Below are 15,864 nucleotides of genomic sequence, written 5' to 3'. Positions count from 1 at the left end.
AACTATTATTTGCATAGTAATGAAGTTAGAGATTAAATCATGAGCTCAATTAGATCTGTGTCATTTTTGCTCCTAAAGCCCTCCATGATAGCGTGCAGCATTTTACTGACAGCTCTGCTGCGGACACAGTGAAAGTGATTCTACTGCTGGGATTTATTGCTCAAATAAATCAGATATAAATGACCAGAAGAGACTGCTAAAAGTAAACACAAGTCACTACTACTACTACTACTACTACTAATAATAATAATAATACATTAAAAGTATTATGTTAATTATTTTTAACAATGTGACTACACGATTTAAGATTTTTGCGACTGACGTCAGCGCGCTTCTTACGGCTCCACGTGACGCAATCACGCATGGTTTCCAAACAATGCTCAGGAAAAAGCCACGTTGACGATCCAGACTTGAGTGTAGCCCACAGTTTCAGGCAGAATAAAGCAGGAATTGGTTTTAAGTCGAGGATCCGCTTCCTCCTCGCAGCAGACAGCATGTCGTCGCCGCCGAAGGAGAAAGTCGAAACCAAAGGCGGTCATCTCCCTGCAGGTAAACCTCCCTGTGTTGTGGTGCTGTTTGTCAAAGCCTATAAATCTGAAGGCCTTTGTTTCTGCAATGTCTTAGACCCAAAAATAAATAAATAATCACATGATGGTGATTAATACTTATGCAACCCTTAAACTGGCAGATGCCTCGGACTATAAATCGTCTGTGCCGTCCAGATTGCGTTTAGAATAATGTGCCGTAATTGTCTTTCGCACATTTCTCTACTTCCTGATTTGCGTGGGATCTTGCAACATCACACTGCTGACATTGTAGCAATCGGTAAGCACCGCCGTCGCTTATAAAGGTTTTATGTTTCAATGTTGCCGCTAATGGCTGCTGAGTGGCGGTGACGTGGAGGCCACGGGCTGAAGAGAAACGGAAAAGGTGTACGTGGACATAAGCTGTAGCAGGCAGCGGGCCACAGCAGCTGCAGGACTGATAGTACAGTAAGATAACAGATGCACCTCGCCCCCAACCTGTGATCAGTGGGAGGCCCACGAGCCAGTCATTAATAGACTTATGAATCTCTTCTATAGTCACTTCTACAGTCCATGCACCCATGCCCTTGTTTTTTAACTTTTAAGTTCCTGTTTTGACAGTGAGACCTTTTTTAAATCACTGCATATGTGTTTGTCCCTCTGTGTGTGGGTGTCTTCCAGTAAAGGCAGGCGGTATGAGGATAGTGCAGAAGCACCAGCCGACTCCTGCCCCAGAACCACCGCAGAAAGATGACAGCGAGGAGTACGTCAGCAGCAGGTAACGTGCTTTAGAGCAGGGTCCTGAGGCCCGAGCGGCCAAGAGACGCCTTGGGTAGAACCTCTGCTTGTGGTGACTAAACATTTCTTATTAGAAAATCAGTGAAAGGACCATCAAATGATGTAAAGCAGCCGCAAAGAGATGGAAATGACAGCAGATACATGCAACATAACCACAGTGACAGATAATTATCAAAAAGCCAGGCAAAACTACTACAGAGATGAAATAACTACACAGCAAGTTTGCACAGGAATGCAGAAAACTACAGCTACACAGACAAAAGAGCCTGGACACATAAGGACTGCACAAGGATTCAAAATGAAACTGCTACGCAGCGGAGTGGTGCAGGGCCTTGTCATGTTTGTACATTCTTTCTTATAAGACCTAAGTAAACACATATCTGTTAGTCTGTGTGCAGCCTTTAAACTGTGGTGATTTGTAAATTGCTAATCACAAACACGCCCTGCAAATTGCCAACCAAGCCATTTAGCATCTTTCACTTTTTCCATAAGGCTGTACTGTAGGCAGATCTGCAGCAGACTTTTCATGTATTGTCGCCAGCTAATTCAGTAAACAACATAATTACTGCATAATTACAGCATTAACTCGAACAGCCTATTCAGCAGTCGCTATTGTTTTGCTATAAACAGGCTCGGTTTTAATGTTTTACATCGCGCTGGCTCTATTTCCGAGAGACAATAATTGTTCCGTCTCTGCATCGGCATGTTCGTCTTTTGTTGCTTGAATTGCGTTGCTTGTGCTGAGGTCACTCTGTTCCGCAACTGTGTTGTTGCAAGTTCCTTATTTTCAGCATTGCTGCGTGTGTCTGTCTTTGAATGTGTGCTCGTACGCCCTCACATATCTCCTCAATATTCATAAGGGTACGTCAGCTGTGTGCATATCGGCACAGGTGGCATATTCACACCACATATCTGTCTTTGTGTGTGTGTGTGTGTGTGTGTGTGTTAATGAGAGGTGGTAAATTGGAAGTGACAAGCAGTGCACAGCAGTGAGCAGGGTTCAAGAACATTGCCAACTGTCAGGAAATTTTCTGTGCACAACTTTACACACACATGCTGACATATTTCATGGTCTTCATCTGCAAAGCTGGTTGGTTGAGCATTATCCCGTAATTCAAAGCAGGAATAGCATCAAGCCCGTCAGTGCCAGTAAGTCATTTCCTGTTGTCTTCTTTTCTTTTCTGCCAACATGACTGGTGCTAATAATAGAAAGGTTATTAAAGTGAAAAGGGAGGCCAAGCAGGTATCAAAAGTACAAAACAGCATGCAGACTGTAGTTCATACCTGTTGTAGAGATGGTGATCAGCACCATTCCAGCCTGACAAGTATCTACTTCCTTATTTTGCTGTGTTGTTTCAGAGTATATAAAAACAAACTGTCAGTGCAAAGGGGAGATCCTTTCATCTTTTCCTAATGTGCAAGGATCCATTGCAGCCTCTGCAGCCTTACTTTGGGACATAATTGAGGCTTTAAGTTGTACAGTTAGAAATACTAAAACACCAAGGCCTCTTCCAGATACTGTCCTTCAGAGCTTGCAGTCCAGGATGATCACCTGTGCTCCTTACACTCATTTTAAAAATAGGATCTTTTTAGTCACCCTGTCTTGAACCCGCCTGCTCTCATCTTCTGCTGCAGAAGTGCAGGTGCAAATTCTTTATTGTGATCTAAAGATTACCTGTCAAGACCTCTAAAAAAAAAAAAAAAAAAAAAAAAAGAGAGGCTGAGTAAGTGCACTCCATCACTAAATACAATCAGTGAAACTCTCGGTCACACACGCTTCTGTCGGTCCTTCTCTGTGTCACACTGATGGACGTCTAGCAGGTGGCTACTGGGTAAATTTCGTATTAGTTGCAGCCAGTGGAGCGTTGTAGTCGGGGGAGCACCTGCCTCTCCCAATCTAGCTGAGATGGACAGATGAAGCAAGGAGAGAAATAGGTGGCTGGGATTATGGAGAGGAAAGGATTAGGATAGGAGGGGATTATTATGGTATGGAAAGGGGGTGCTATGGCTGTATGAAGATAGGGAAAAGGACAGGTAAGAGATGGAGGAGGAGAAGGTGGCAAAGAGTGGGGAAAAAAGCAAGAAAGGGAAGCATAAGCTGGCGTTCCACCTGAAGCTTCCTGCTCCCTCATCATGTGAAAGTGGTTCTCAAAAGCCATCAGGAGTAACTATATGGAACATTCAGGTAGAGTGTGATGTATGCAGCAAGAGTCCGAGGAGTGGAAAAAAGCATGCCACTCGGTGCATCACTTCTTGAAGTTTAAGAAGTACTCGCACATCATTTGGATGGGACTGTCAGCTAAACGTGTAAAAACTATGTGCAAGGTGATTGGCTTTAGTGCTGGTTGCACTACCGGTTTTAGGTGAGAGGTGGATATGTACCAGGGACTTGGAAAAAAGATCGACTCGGTTGCTGCACACATACACTGTACGCAGGAGCTGTGGTGAGATGTGCAGTAGGCTGACAGCTCATGGTGAAAAGTTGAGAGGCGAGAGAACACGAGATAAGGGGGAAGACAGGCAACAGGCATCAGTTTCTATGGCAACCAGCACCTCGCCCACGGCAACAAACTTCCTGCTCTGCCGAAGCAGAGAAATGGGTGGGGTAGAAGCAGCAGTGGCTGAAAAACAGTTAAAGAAAATGCCACATGGATGGATTATTGTACAGTTCTTCATTTGACTTAACAGTTGAGATTTCTGTCTCTCCCTCACTCTTTTCCTCCCGTATCCCTCGCTCTTTTTTTTTCTCCTCTAACTCTTCCCCTCTCCTGGCACAAAGCCTCCTCGAGCGCCCCATGCAGCTCTCTACTGCCCCCTGCAGACTCTTTCTGCCCGTGAACGCGCACACACACCAGCAGCAGAGGTCTTTGTAACTTTTGATTTCTCCGTCTCTCTGCCTTTCTGTCGTTCCTCTTTGCCATGCAGATAGATTAGATTAAAAAGGTGTCAGTAGTCTAATCTGAAGGATAATGCTTTTGTGTGGTATCTAGATCAAGCATTCATGGCTTGTCATGGTGTGGTTTTACTAATCTCTGATTAATAAGTCTGAGTTACCGTTATCTGTTCATCAAGTGTGACTAAAACCTGTCATTAGTGTTTGTCTGCAGCTTGTGATTATGCAGTAGCTGCGGACAGCTTACAAATTACAGGAAAAATCGGAACCCTTGACCCTGCAGTGAGGTGATCCGTGGCTCTGCTGCGCTGGGAGAGGCGTTTGTTGGCACGGTTTAGGGCCACTCGTTCCATTAGAGGAGAGGTTCACTACAAATCAATACAGATACTGTTGCTTGTGATCACCTTTTATGCTCCGATGAAACATTTCTGCCTGGAAGAGAGTGGTCTCTTCCAGAATGGCAACGTTCTCATCCACAGGGCACCAGGGATCAGTGCATGGTTTGATCGTCGTTTTTCCAGGCTCAGAATTGGCCTTCGGGTGGGGACATGACTGCAGATGTAAGTGCAACTGATGCACTGAAAGGGAAGGCAATGAGTCTGTGTTACCTTGTGCAGTTCCTAGTTATTTTAAATTTAAAATTTCTATTATGCATGAGAAAAAAAAGACATTAGTAATTCTAATGATTTTTGTTTGACTTTGGCTAAAAGCTCTTTGGCTTGGTCAAAGAAAAAAATCAGCACAAAAGTGGTGGAATGAGCATTAAAAAATAATCTGCTACTGCCTTCTGTCACCAGGTTGAACCAAATTGAATACTTATGGGAGATTTTTGGAGAAGACCTCCACCATCATCGTGAAAACACCAGATGAGAGAATATCATTTGGTAAAATAGTCTTCCATCCCTCCACTAAAGTCCCAGAGACCTGGAAAAATAGTGCCAAGGTGGATTTAAGCTGTTCTGGTAATGCATGTTTCATTCCCCCCCCTCAAAAAAAAAAAAAAAAATCCCCAAAAAACAACTTTTGTGTGATCATCCAGACAAGTACAAAGCTTACAAGCTCTAAAACAAATCTCTTAAGACCTGAAGGAGCTGAATGCTAAGACCCCCCCCCCCCCCCCCCCCCCCCCCCAACCCTCCCAGTTTGTCTAGACATGTCTCATCTGTCTGTTGTTATGGCCCTAATGCCCAATCCCAGAAGCAAGCAGCACCCTGTGAAACAGTATACTTAATATGCTTAATTCTATGCACTGACCTTTCTCTTAACCCTGGGGGGGTGTAACACCTCTCACTTTGCTGTCTGTCTTATAATATCTCAGGATTTCACCACAGCTCACACAGTAGAGATAGACACTCACTGTAACAGAGGCGTGTGACTGCCCAGCGTGAGTCCACACTGTGCCAGGATATGAATACATATCCAGCTGAGCATCCCAGTTCACCTCAACCCCAGTGCTGCACCTGACTGTCGCTTCACATGAACCTGAAACTGAAGCAGCGTCCTCTACATGTGTGTTACATGTTTTTATTTGCATCTGCATGGATCAGTAGAGTTGAAGTTAATATTCTAGATGCCGTCGTTTGAGTTGATCTTCAGAAAAGCACTTTAACAGGGCTGCGTTCTCATTTGAAGAGCAATAGCGCTCAATCACATTTTTTTCCCTTCATATTCACTTGCTAATTTACCCTCCATCTGTTCCCCAGCTAACCTTAACACATTTAAAATTCTATTTCCATGACCTCCTCCCATCTAACTTAGCATTGATTAGAATGAGGAACACTTGTGGTGCTAATATGCTATATTTTTAGTTAATTGAATTGCTAATAGAGAACCTCTCAACCTCACATTTTGACGAGCGGCTAGCGTGGAATAATCAATGATATTTGATGTATCTGAGCATTAATGTAATACCAAGGTGTGAATTTTCTCATTAAGATAAGCGCCTGGATGCTGATTGGTGAGCTCGGTGTTTCACAGATATGCTGGAAATCCTGAACTGTTAATTGGCCGTGATTGGGAAAAGTTGTGAGTGAATCGTAAAAATATTAAAAAGAAAGGAGCAGATGGTTGAAATTTTCTTATTTTGACTGCTGAGACTGCAGGTTGAAGTCTGTGTTAGAAACTTTTCATCTTCTTCTTTTTTTTTTTTCCAATCTAAATTAGGCTGTTAATGAGGTAAGCTGGACATGCTTGCTGCTATAGTTAATGTCCTTAAGTGGAGTTTTGAAGGTGGCTAACTTGACTGTACTTTTAGCCGGGGGGGGGTGACTATGCCGTAAAATTAGACGGCACTCGTTTGTCATGTCAAGGTCGATACTTACCTCAGGTTCTGCATTCCTCCTCCTCATCTTTTTCTCTGCCTCCATCCCTTCCCTCTATGTCTGAGTGAGCGCTCGCCTGCCTCTCTCCTTCATCCTCTTTTGCTCTCCTCTAACACTGTTATTATATAGGTATTTCACTCCCCGGTTCCCTCTGCCCTCTTTCTCCTCCTCCTCTGCCTTCTCTGTTTGCCCCGTCTTGCCTTCACCCCTCATCTCCTTTCTTTCCTCCTTGTCCTTTCTTCTGTCGGTTCTCCTTTTTCTCCTCCTTCCTAAATCTTTTTTCTTCTTCTTCATCATCATCATCAGGCGCCACTTTAACTCTCTTTCTTTCATAGCTTTAGTTTTCTTACACCCCTCTTTTCCTTTCCATCGAGAAGCTGTGAGCCTCAGTGTTTGGCCAGAATGAATGGGAGCTATTTAAGCTGCTGGCAGGTCCATCCAGGGTGTGAGTGTAGGTGTTTGTGTGTGTGTGTTGGTGGGTGGGTGTTACAAGTCTTTGACAACCTGAGGTGTTCTTATTTTGGTACAGTGTTACTTTGGGGGGATTAGATGTAGGTAAACTTGCGTAAATGTTGGCATAAACTATATGCAGACATTGACCCAGTTAAAAAAAAAAGTGATTGTCCTTTCTAATTTCTCTTTTCTGTCTCCTTTTTTAGTCCACCGAGAGCCCCTGTAATTGTGTCTGGAGTGGTTACAAAGGTAAGACACACATTTATACAGACCACCAGTAGTGTTGAAATAAGCATTATAAGGTGGTTTATATCTGGGACAGGAGCTCTACAGGGACGACTAGAGGCTCAGTGTTCATGAAGAACAAGAGAGAGACGGGAGGAAAAAGCAGGGGACTGAAGGAAAATTGAGAGAACATTGGTGCCAAATGAGAAAAGGAAAAATGGCTTATCTGTTATTTGTGAATCTGGTGGCAGTGAAATGCTGCACTGCCATACAAAAACCAAGACATTCTGCAAAATCAAAAATGACCACAGAGTTAAATCCACTCCTCGGACAAAGCTGAATGAAAACTGAACATTGCAAGCTGCACATTAACCAGAACTTCACTTTACTGCAAAATGCTGGATATTAACCACATATTGCTTGAACTGCATCAACCCCCGAGTGTCTGTTTAGGCTTTTACAGCCCTGACCTGCTGCTTTTGAAAAGTGGGTCAAACTCTGTGAATAGCTGTTTGTGTTTAATTCTTTTTGGCTGTATGTCTGCGTGCATGTGTCTGCGTGAAAAGTGTCCTTGACTGCCTGCATGGCTTCGTTCCCTGCTTTGTGTGTGTGTCAGACCAGGCAGATTGTTTGCGGAAGATTGCAGTGATATCAGAAGGTGGCAGGCATCCCATTTATCCCCCCGATCCTCCTCTAGCCCTCCCATTTGCCCCCTATCACTGCCATCAAGCCCAGAGGCTAGCAGTGCACAAAGCCTCAGAAAAGCCTTTTAAGAGTTAAAGCGAAATACTTCACTCTGTGTGTGTGTGGGTGCCTGTGTGTGTGGTCTGCAGGGATTTTTTTTTCTTTTTTTTGCTTAGAAAAAGAAACAAACGATGCCTCCTGGCTGTGTACCTTTAATTTTTCATTCAGTTGCACTCTGTGATTTTGAAATGCATTTTTTGTAATATAACTATTGCAAAGGAGTAAAGCATCTAAAGAAAGACTAGCTAAAGAAGAAATTAGAAAATAAAGTGAAGGGAGGACATTACAGGTCTAGCAATACTCCTTCCCTGTCCATGAATAGTTTTTTTTTTTTGTTTTTTTTTTGGTTTGGACTTCACTCAAAGACTTCACACACACAAAAAAAGTGAAGTCGTAAAATAGACTAAAGTAAACTAAGTACGCCCCATGATTCAGTAGCTTGTAGAATGCACTTTAGCAGCAATAACTTCAGTGATGGTTTTCTGTATGACTATCAGTCTCTCATATCATTGTGGAGGAATATTGGTTCAGTTCACTGAGATCTGCAGGCACTCATTTATGCACAGCTCTCTTAAGGCCATAGCATTTCAGTCAGGTTGAGGTCTGGACTTTGACTGAACCATTGCAACAGACAGATGGCCACATATTTGACTCTTAAATACTTTGGTATACAGAGGAGTTCATGGTTAACTCAGTGACTACAAGATGCCCAGGTACTCTGGCTGCAAAACGAGCCCAAATCATCACAGCTCCACCACTGTGCTGACAGTTGGTATGAAGTCTTATTATATGCTGTGTTTGGCCTTCAAACGTGGTGCTGTGCGTTATGGTCAAACATCTCCACTTTGGTCTCGTCTCTCCAAAGGACATTGTTCCAGGAGTCTTGTGGTTTGTTCAGATGCAGCTTTGCAAACCTAAGCTGGAGGCTTTCTCTGGGCAGTCCTTCCTTTTTCTAATCTCCCTGTCACGAACTTTAACATTTAACACGCTGAGACCTGTAGAGTCAGTTTCTCTGAGCATTGCACAGTCTGACCTTTGGGTAGAGTTTCTCCTGGGAAGATTGTGCTGACACAATGTGACAAACATGAAATCTGCAGTCCAGCAAGCTGCCAAAATTTAGAGGTGCTCACGCTAGCTGATGATCAGTTATTCAAGTGCATTTGATTAACAGCACCTGACTGCTACTTACTTATGGGAGATGTAAGGGTGTACTTAATTTTTCACTGGCTTGCACTGAGTCCTGTGAAAACTCCTTCTCACTGTCCTCATTTAAGGCAAACTATAATATTCTGCAGCTAAAGAAAATTTCACCGAGCATCATTTTTACACTGGCTTGGTTTTGAAGTAGAGGGTGTATTATTAAAACAGTTGCCCTCTTGTTGAAGTCACAGTCACAGAGGCCTAGAGGGCAGTCAGTGAGCCCCTGGCAACCACCTGCTGCCATTGAAAAAAGGAAAATGTGTGCTTCCTGACACCAAGCACCTAGCAAATGAAAATTTGAATTTCAGCCATTTAATGTTTGTTGAAGGTCAGTAAAGCAGGTTTGGTTTTAATATTAGTGAAAACAAATTTTTTTATGTGTATTTAATTATTTATTTTTGTGTGAAAATGACCATTCCACAAGCAAATGTGTGCAGAGTACAATAACACTGAGCTTTCTGTCAGTCTGTTTTAATCAAGTGGAAACAATTCAAACCACACTGCTACAATATGAAGAAGTGCTATAAAGACTTTATGGACTTAATACAAGCCAGTGTAATCCTCCAAGATGAGAATAGGCCTCATTGGCTTGATGTTTACTGTAGATACTGTAATTATTTTCTTAAAAATCAATAATTAAATTAAACATATGAAAATCAAACACATTTTTGATGATTTTTGCATTGTCAGTCCCAAACATACCAGTCACCCTCACTTCTTTTCACAGCGTGGTGCAATAACACAGTTAATTTGTTATATTCCCTCCCACACCTCTGCAGTAGGACAGAGGTATTCACGGGGAAAGCTTTGAGCTTCAGAAGAGAGTGAAGGCTAATTGGAGGTCAATTCCATCCACATCCCCTGGAGTTAGCTCTGGAATTTTCTTTAAATGAAAGAAGCACACACACACAGACACGCACACTTTGTTTGTGTGCCCGCCTACACGCAAACACCAACTTGCTGGAAAAGCGGCACGCAGCCACACATGCAGTGAAAAAAGAAAAAAAAAAAACCCAACGCATTAAGCAGAACGGATTAGGGTCAAGCGAGGGCGGGGTGGGTGAGTAAAGTTCAGCAAGAAGCTCAGAAAAACAGGCTGTGTGTTTGTTTGCAGAAGGTTGATTAAAGGAGTTATATAACTCCATCCATGTGAACATCCTGAGAAATGAGGATATCAAGGAACTGTGTGTTGTTATTTTTATGATGGAGTAACATTCACATATGGTAACATCTGGACAGATGAGAGGGCATCAGCAAATTGCCAGTTTAAATAAACCCAAAGATTTCAGATGAAAGAATTAAAACGGTCAGCCATCCAGTCAGTCAATGCAGTATGTGTACTGTGTGCTTTTTATACTTTAAGAACTTGGTTTTACAGCTTTAATCAAGCTCACCATCAACCTATATAACTGTACAGTAGATAAAATCTCCTATTCATACCCATGGCTATATGTGAGTGCGCTACTAGTGCATTGCTGCTAAGCATAAAGGGATGCCAGCAGCAGATGGAGCAGGTAGAAGAAACAGGAAATGAGAGAAATGAAAACCTGGCAAAGATGGAGACACAAGGGGGGGGGAGATAACGACAAAAGGAGGACGAAATCCAACTGTCATTCTCCTAAGTTGCTGATTAAAATTCTGTGAGTTGATGGGATTTAGAAGCAGCAGGGCTGTTTATGTGCATTTTCCTTGGAATAATAGTTTGAACCCGGAGAACAGATAAGTGCTCCATACTGTACCTGTCATGCATTTTAGGAGATCAGTGGGGAAGGATTTAAAAATCCACATACTGTATCATATCACGCAGGGATAGAAACAAACCACGCAAGCTGGTAACAAACACAGTTTGCACACGCACACACAGGAAGTGTTCCACCAATAATGTTTTAGAAAGGTCCCAACAACACTGTATAGTGCTGTATTATTACTATTGCTGTTTTCCCAGTCTCCTTTGGATTGCCTTTGCTGTGGTCGTGGCGTTTCATCCTACTCACACTGCTAGCCTTGTGGCTTAAGTGCAGTTCACTCTTTTGTCCTGACTGTTTTTTGTGGTGTTGTTTTTCTTTAGGGTGATAAGGACTTCACCCCAGCAGCTGCCCAGGTGGCCCACAACAAGCCCCAGCCTGGTGTACCCAAGCTGCCCCCTGCCCAGCACATCAACCAGCATATCCACCAACCCCGCAAGTGAGCCAGGCAGCAATCTACAACCAAGCCACCAAGCTACTAACTCCACCAGCCGGCCTTCCAAATGGAACACACAGGATGAAAACGGTTCCCCACCAGGCACAGATCTTTAAATAATAAGAGTAATTATATTTTTGGGAAAGTAAGCAACAGATATTTGAAGTCAGTACAGCTCCAGTACAAATCCCACTCTTAATACCCCTGCTGCATTGGTGCCGCTCTAGCAGCTCTGCACTTATGAAGGATTGTTTTCCAGTTGAATAGTCATAAGGTGATGTAAACAGGTGAAGAGCCTTCTAAAATTGTTCTCTTTCCACAAATCAAATATTAACAGAGAAACTGATCTCAGATCTGAGTCTGTTTGGGGGAACGTTCGCCACATCCATTCAATCACAGCAACCTCTCAATCAGCCCGCTTAACCAACCGAGCCCACGCTACGATGCTTTGATCGTCACAAAAGAACCAGTCGAGAAATCACGAGGTGGATGCCTGTTTACCAACCCTCCGAACCAAAAAGACCACAGGAAGCAGCTTTTGAATGTGTAATTCAGCAGCTTAGACTAGAGAAAGTAAGACTAGCAAATTACATGACAGCAATAAGTAATCATTAGCCCAAGTGCTTAAGTTACCAACAGCTTTGACAAGCATTCCATTTGACCTGGTCACCCGTATTATATATTAATGCTAGAAATGTGTAAGAGAATGAGTAATGCAATGCTTGATTGAATCTTGTGAATACCCCCCCCCCCACACACACACACACACACATATATTATAGATATTTTAGATAGCCCTTTTTTGCTATATTGATGCCATTACCCAAAAGCTTTTTCATGCTTGATGTCATCAGTCAACACGTGCTAATGAAGCTTCCGGGTCACCGTTAAACCTGTTGAGCTTTTATCACCGTTTCCTCCAGTGTCACCGTTCTTACCTTTTATCATTCACAGTTATCAGCCTTAGCTGTACTGATATCTCTCTTTTCCTGGCAGTCTTAATCGATTTTACACGTAAACTTAACCTGTTGACGGTAAAACTCTACCATCGGTGCCTCATCGCTTGGATTTTAAGACGCGCGGGCTCATTAGTCTCATGTTTATCTGTGACGGAATGAAAGTGCAGCCAAATATGTAACGAAACTTAAAGAAAACCACCAGCTGCAGGACGCTCTGTGATTGCATTAACATTAGCTCAGATATCACGAGGGACTTAATTACAAGGTGAACAAAGCATCACAGAGAAGCAGTTGAGGAAAGAGTGAGGCATTAAACTGTCAGATGAAGGTGAAAATGGGAACATTAAAGGAGAACAGCACAGGCTGGGAAAAAGAGAAGTCTCTACATTCCATACAAAACGCGTCGAAGCAAAGACGTTTCGGCCATGTGACTGTTTGTCGGTGTACAAAGAAGGTGCAACATGTTTATCACTACTTGGCTCATCACATATCAGAAAACGTGTACAACACTCGAAAATCCACATGGGATTTCCTGAGAAAGTGATGCGCTACAGCACACACACATATATACACACACACAAAAAAAACACCCTTTTCCTTAAAATCGTCTTGCGCTCGAGTATTATTTGTTGCAACACTAATGTTCAGGTTTCCAGGAAAGAAACAACGGAAGAAATTATGTTGCCAAGAAGAAATGATTTCCTGTGTTAATTTAATTCTATTTCAATTGTTATTTCTTCTCAGTACTTTTTCTTGAATTGTTCAAATTGTATAAAGTCATTGAGTGGACTTAGGCATTAGGTATGGTTGTCATAGTAAATAAAGATATGGAGTATCTTAAAAAAATGACCTTTTTAGTTTGTTTTCATTTACATTTATTAATGAATGATGGGGCAGAAACGTCGCTCCCTTGTGACTCATAACATTTAAAAAAAAAAAAAGCTTTTCAGTTTAGTACTATAGAAGAGAAATGGTCTAATATGTCTGAAAAGTTCAAACTAGTCCCACTTGATGGATTGTGGGCTGTACCCCACCTTGAGCATTTGAGAGTCCCATGGTGAATTAGCACCCTGCACTGAGGGATTAGGGCTCAGGTGGTGTTTTGAAATGAAACAGAAGCATCTTTCCAAGAGCTATCTGCTGTTTTCCCTTCATCACACACACACACACACACACACGCACACTGCACCAGGTGTTAGTGCATGTAATCCATCTTTACACAAGCATCTGCAATCAGGTGTTCTGTCAGCTTATGTTAGCCCAATAAACCAGCCAGCGCAGGCTTAGTTGGTACGAGCCTCTGTCAGCAGGCTTGAAACTCCCCATTAAAGCAGACACAATCTCCTCCGCTCCCTTTGGTTGTATATAGTTCTCTCAGTGTGGCAGGCCTCTCATTCCCTGCCATGCCTTATTAGACCGGCTGGGAGAACAGAATGAGAGTGAGACACTGCTCAAAATGTATTATAGTCCCAGGCTCAGAAATTTCTGGCTGTAGGAGTATAAAACTGAGATGGTAGTTTATTCTTAAATACTGTTTTAGCCAGGGGAGAAATTTTGATTGCTGGGCCAGCCAGTGAACAATTGGTCAGCAGTTAAGAGCTGAAGATTGGTGTGAGATCCTGGTTATACTGCAGAAACTCTAAGCACAGAAAAAGTGCTCCTGAACCAGTTTTGCTCATGTGTGTACATCAGTCGTGAAGTCTTTAGGGAGACAGCCTTGCTTAAGCTGTTTACTCACTGATTGGCTCGGGTTGGTTCTTCTCGCTGCCCAATGAGGAGCCGCTGGCCTCCCTTTTAGGAGAGATTTCCAAAAATTCTTCCTCGTAATCGTCAGCCTGTGAAACGTGTTTTGTTTTGGGGTTTTTTTTATTCCTTCAGCGCCATTAAACACAAAAGCAGGCTACAAGGTTACTGGTAAGTCACTGTTTAGCCTCAGCACCAAGTCACTCTCATTTAGAATCACTTTATTACATTAGTCCAAAGTATACACTACCAGCTGCTGGCCGTGTGGCTCTCAGGAATATAAAGCAGGCTTGAGCTGAATGAGGCAGGTCATTTCTGTGACACAGAGAGCAAAAGACATTTATCAGTCCGGTCAGACTGTTTTTGGACTTTGTGCACTTTTGTGATAAGGCAGAAAATGGTGAAAATGGCCAAATTACAGTGACATTTTGGCTCCATTTTTAGAAAACAAACTGCTGGCTATCCCCAGTCCCATTTTTTCTTCCATTCTAAGCCTTATGTGACACCATGGATCCCAGTGCCCATCGATTACATCGATGGGATTTTCTGTAAAACTTTTTGAAGTGTTGCTGCTGGAAATGTCTGACAGTGAGCGTAGCTCAGTGTTTGTGTCAGGTTTGTATCTTTTATAAGAGAAAGCTGCTCGATGTAAAGCCTTTCTTACTTCTTACGAGTCAGGCCGCTTTAGGATCTCACAGTCAATAGTTCTGATTCTGATTGAACTGTGAGATCATTTATTAATCATTTTCAGCTTTTCAGAATGGCAGTCTTACTTCACTCCTGACTGCAGAACACATTTTTTTTTTTAAATTACTTAATTTCCACTGACTGCATGTGGTTTTTGCTAAACCTGAGAGAATGTGGAGGGATAATTGTGAGTATAATGAAAATATTGAGCTTATTTTGTTTATAATAAGGCCTTAGAGCTGGCTCTCTGCAGTATTTTTAAGATCCACCTATTTACCTGTGCACAGCGACAATGTAATGCGGTAACTACTGTCGTATTTATCTTTGCGTTATTTTTGTGGTATTCATATCAGTTCCAGTGGGCAAAGCATAAAAGAATGCATTCAAATTTAAAGCGATAATATTAAGGAGGATACTTTTTTATGACTGGGTATGCAAAGCAGGACAGCTTTCTGAGATTTAATAAAGACAAAAACCAGAAAAAATCTAACTAGTTCAAAATATTGTTACCTGCTCATGAAAAGTCTTTTATTGATAAAGACATATTACTTACCTACTTCTAGTCTTTCAACTTAAAAGCCTGAAAGTGTTATAGCAGAGCCAACCAGCAGAGGGCGCCATGCTGAGGATTCCCTGTCAGGTTCAGAGGAATGGCAGAAACACTCATTCAGTGCCGATGCAGAATCAGGTCACCCTGTCAAAATCCCAGCCTGTGGCATCACAGCATGACATAATAGCTGTCACATCACCAGTGGACGGCGCTCTGTATATTTTGCCACTTTGAAATTTCTGTGAGAGATTTGGGTCGTGGTTGGTGGGGGATTGCTGACCAAGCCTGTGGCTCTTCATAATCCCAGGTTACAATCTAAGCCAACAGCTGTTTGAGCTACAACGATGACCTAAATATTATCTGATTCATTCAGGGCTAATAGGTTTTGCCTCTTGCCCATACTGCATAACACACTCATACAGCACTTTGTGTTTGTGTGAAAATGGGATTTGTGAACAAGCTGTAACAGCACAGAGACATAAGCCTGTAATGAATCTGAAAGTACCCAAACTGCGTTCTGTATTCCACAGAAAGCCTTCTTAAAAAAGTTGACTGACTGACAAAAGACAAACACAAAAGTCTAATG

The 15,864-nt window shown here is 42.5% G+C and overlaps 1 protein-coding gene across 1 annotated transcript; it reads left to right on the top strand.

The window, feature by feature from the left end:
• Window positions 1-356: 356 nt before the first annotated feature.
• On the top strand, window positions 357-13,138 carry dap (death-associated protein). The gene is made up of 4 exons (XM_030756969.1): window positions 357-549; window positions 1,206-1,302; window positions 7,196-7,238; window positions 11,227-13,138. Exons 1-4 carry the CDS (start codon window positions 363-365, stop codon window positions 11,344-11,346), a joined length of 447 nt encoding a protein of 148 aa, XP_030612829.1. The 5' UTR covers window positions 357-362; the 3' UTR covers window positions 11,347-13,138.
• The last annotated feature ends 2,726 nt before the right edge of the window (window positions 13,139-15,864 follow it).

Source organism: Archocentrus centrarchus, chromosome 20 (assembly GCF_007364275.1).
Source record: "Archocentrus centrarchus isolate MPI-CPG fArcCen1 chromosome 20, fArcCen1, whole genome shotgun sequence".
In the NCBI taxonomy this organism is placed as follows: Eukaryota; Metazoa; Chordata; class Actinopteri; order Cichliformes; family Cichlidae; genus Archocentrus; species Archocentrus centrarchus.
Note: the sequence above shows the minus strand (reverse complement) of the source record. Positions and strands in the feature narration are given on the sequence as shown.

Bases quoted from the DNA above. Each gene is read 5' to 3' on its own strand.
- dap (XM_030756969.1), top strand. From the start codon at position 363: ATGGTTTCCAAACAATGCTCAGGAAAAAGCCACGTTGACGATCCAGAC. The intron at 550-1,205 runs GTAAACCTCCCT...GGTGTCTTCCAG, and splicing joins AGGCGGTCATCTCCCTGCAG to TAAAGGCAGGCGGTATGAGG. The intron at 1,303-7,195 runs GTAACGTGCTTT...CTCCTTTTTTAG, and splicing joins GAGGAGTACGTCAGCAGCAG to TCCACCGAGAGCCCCTGTAA.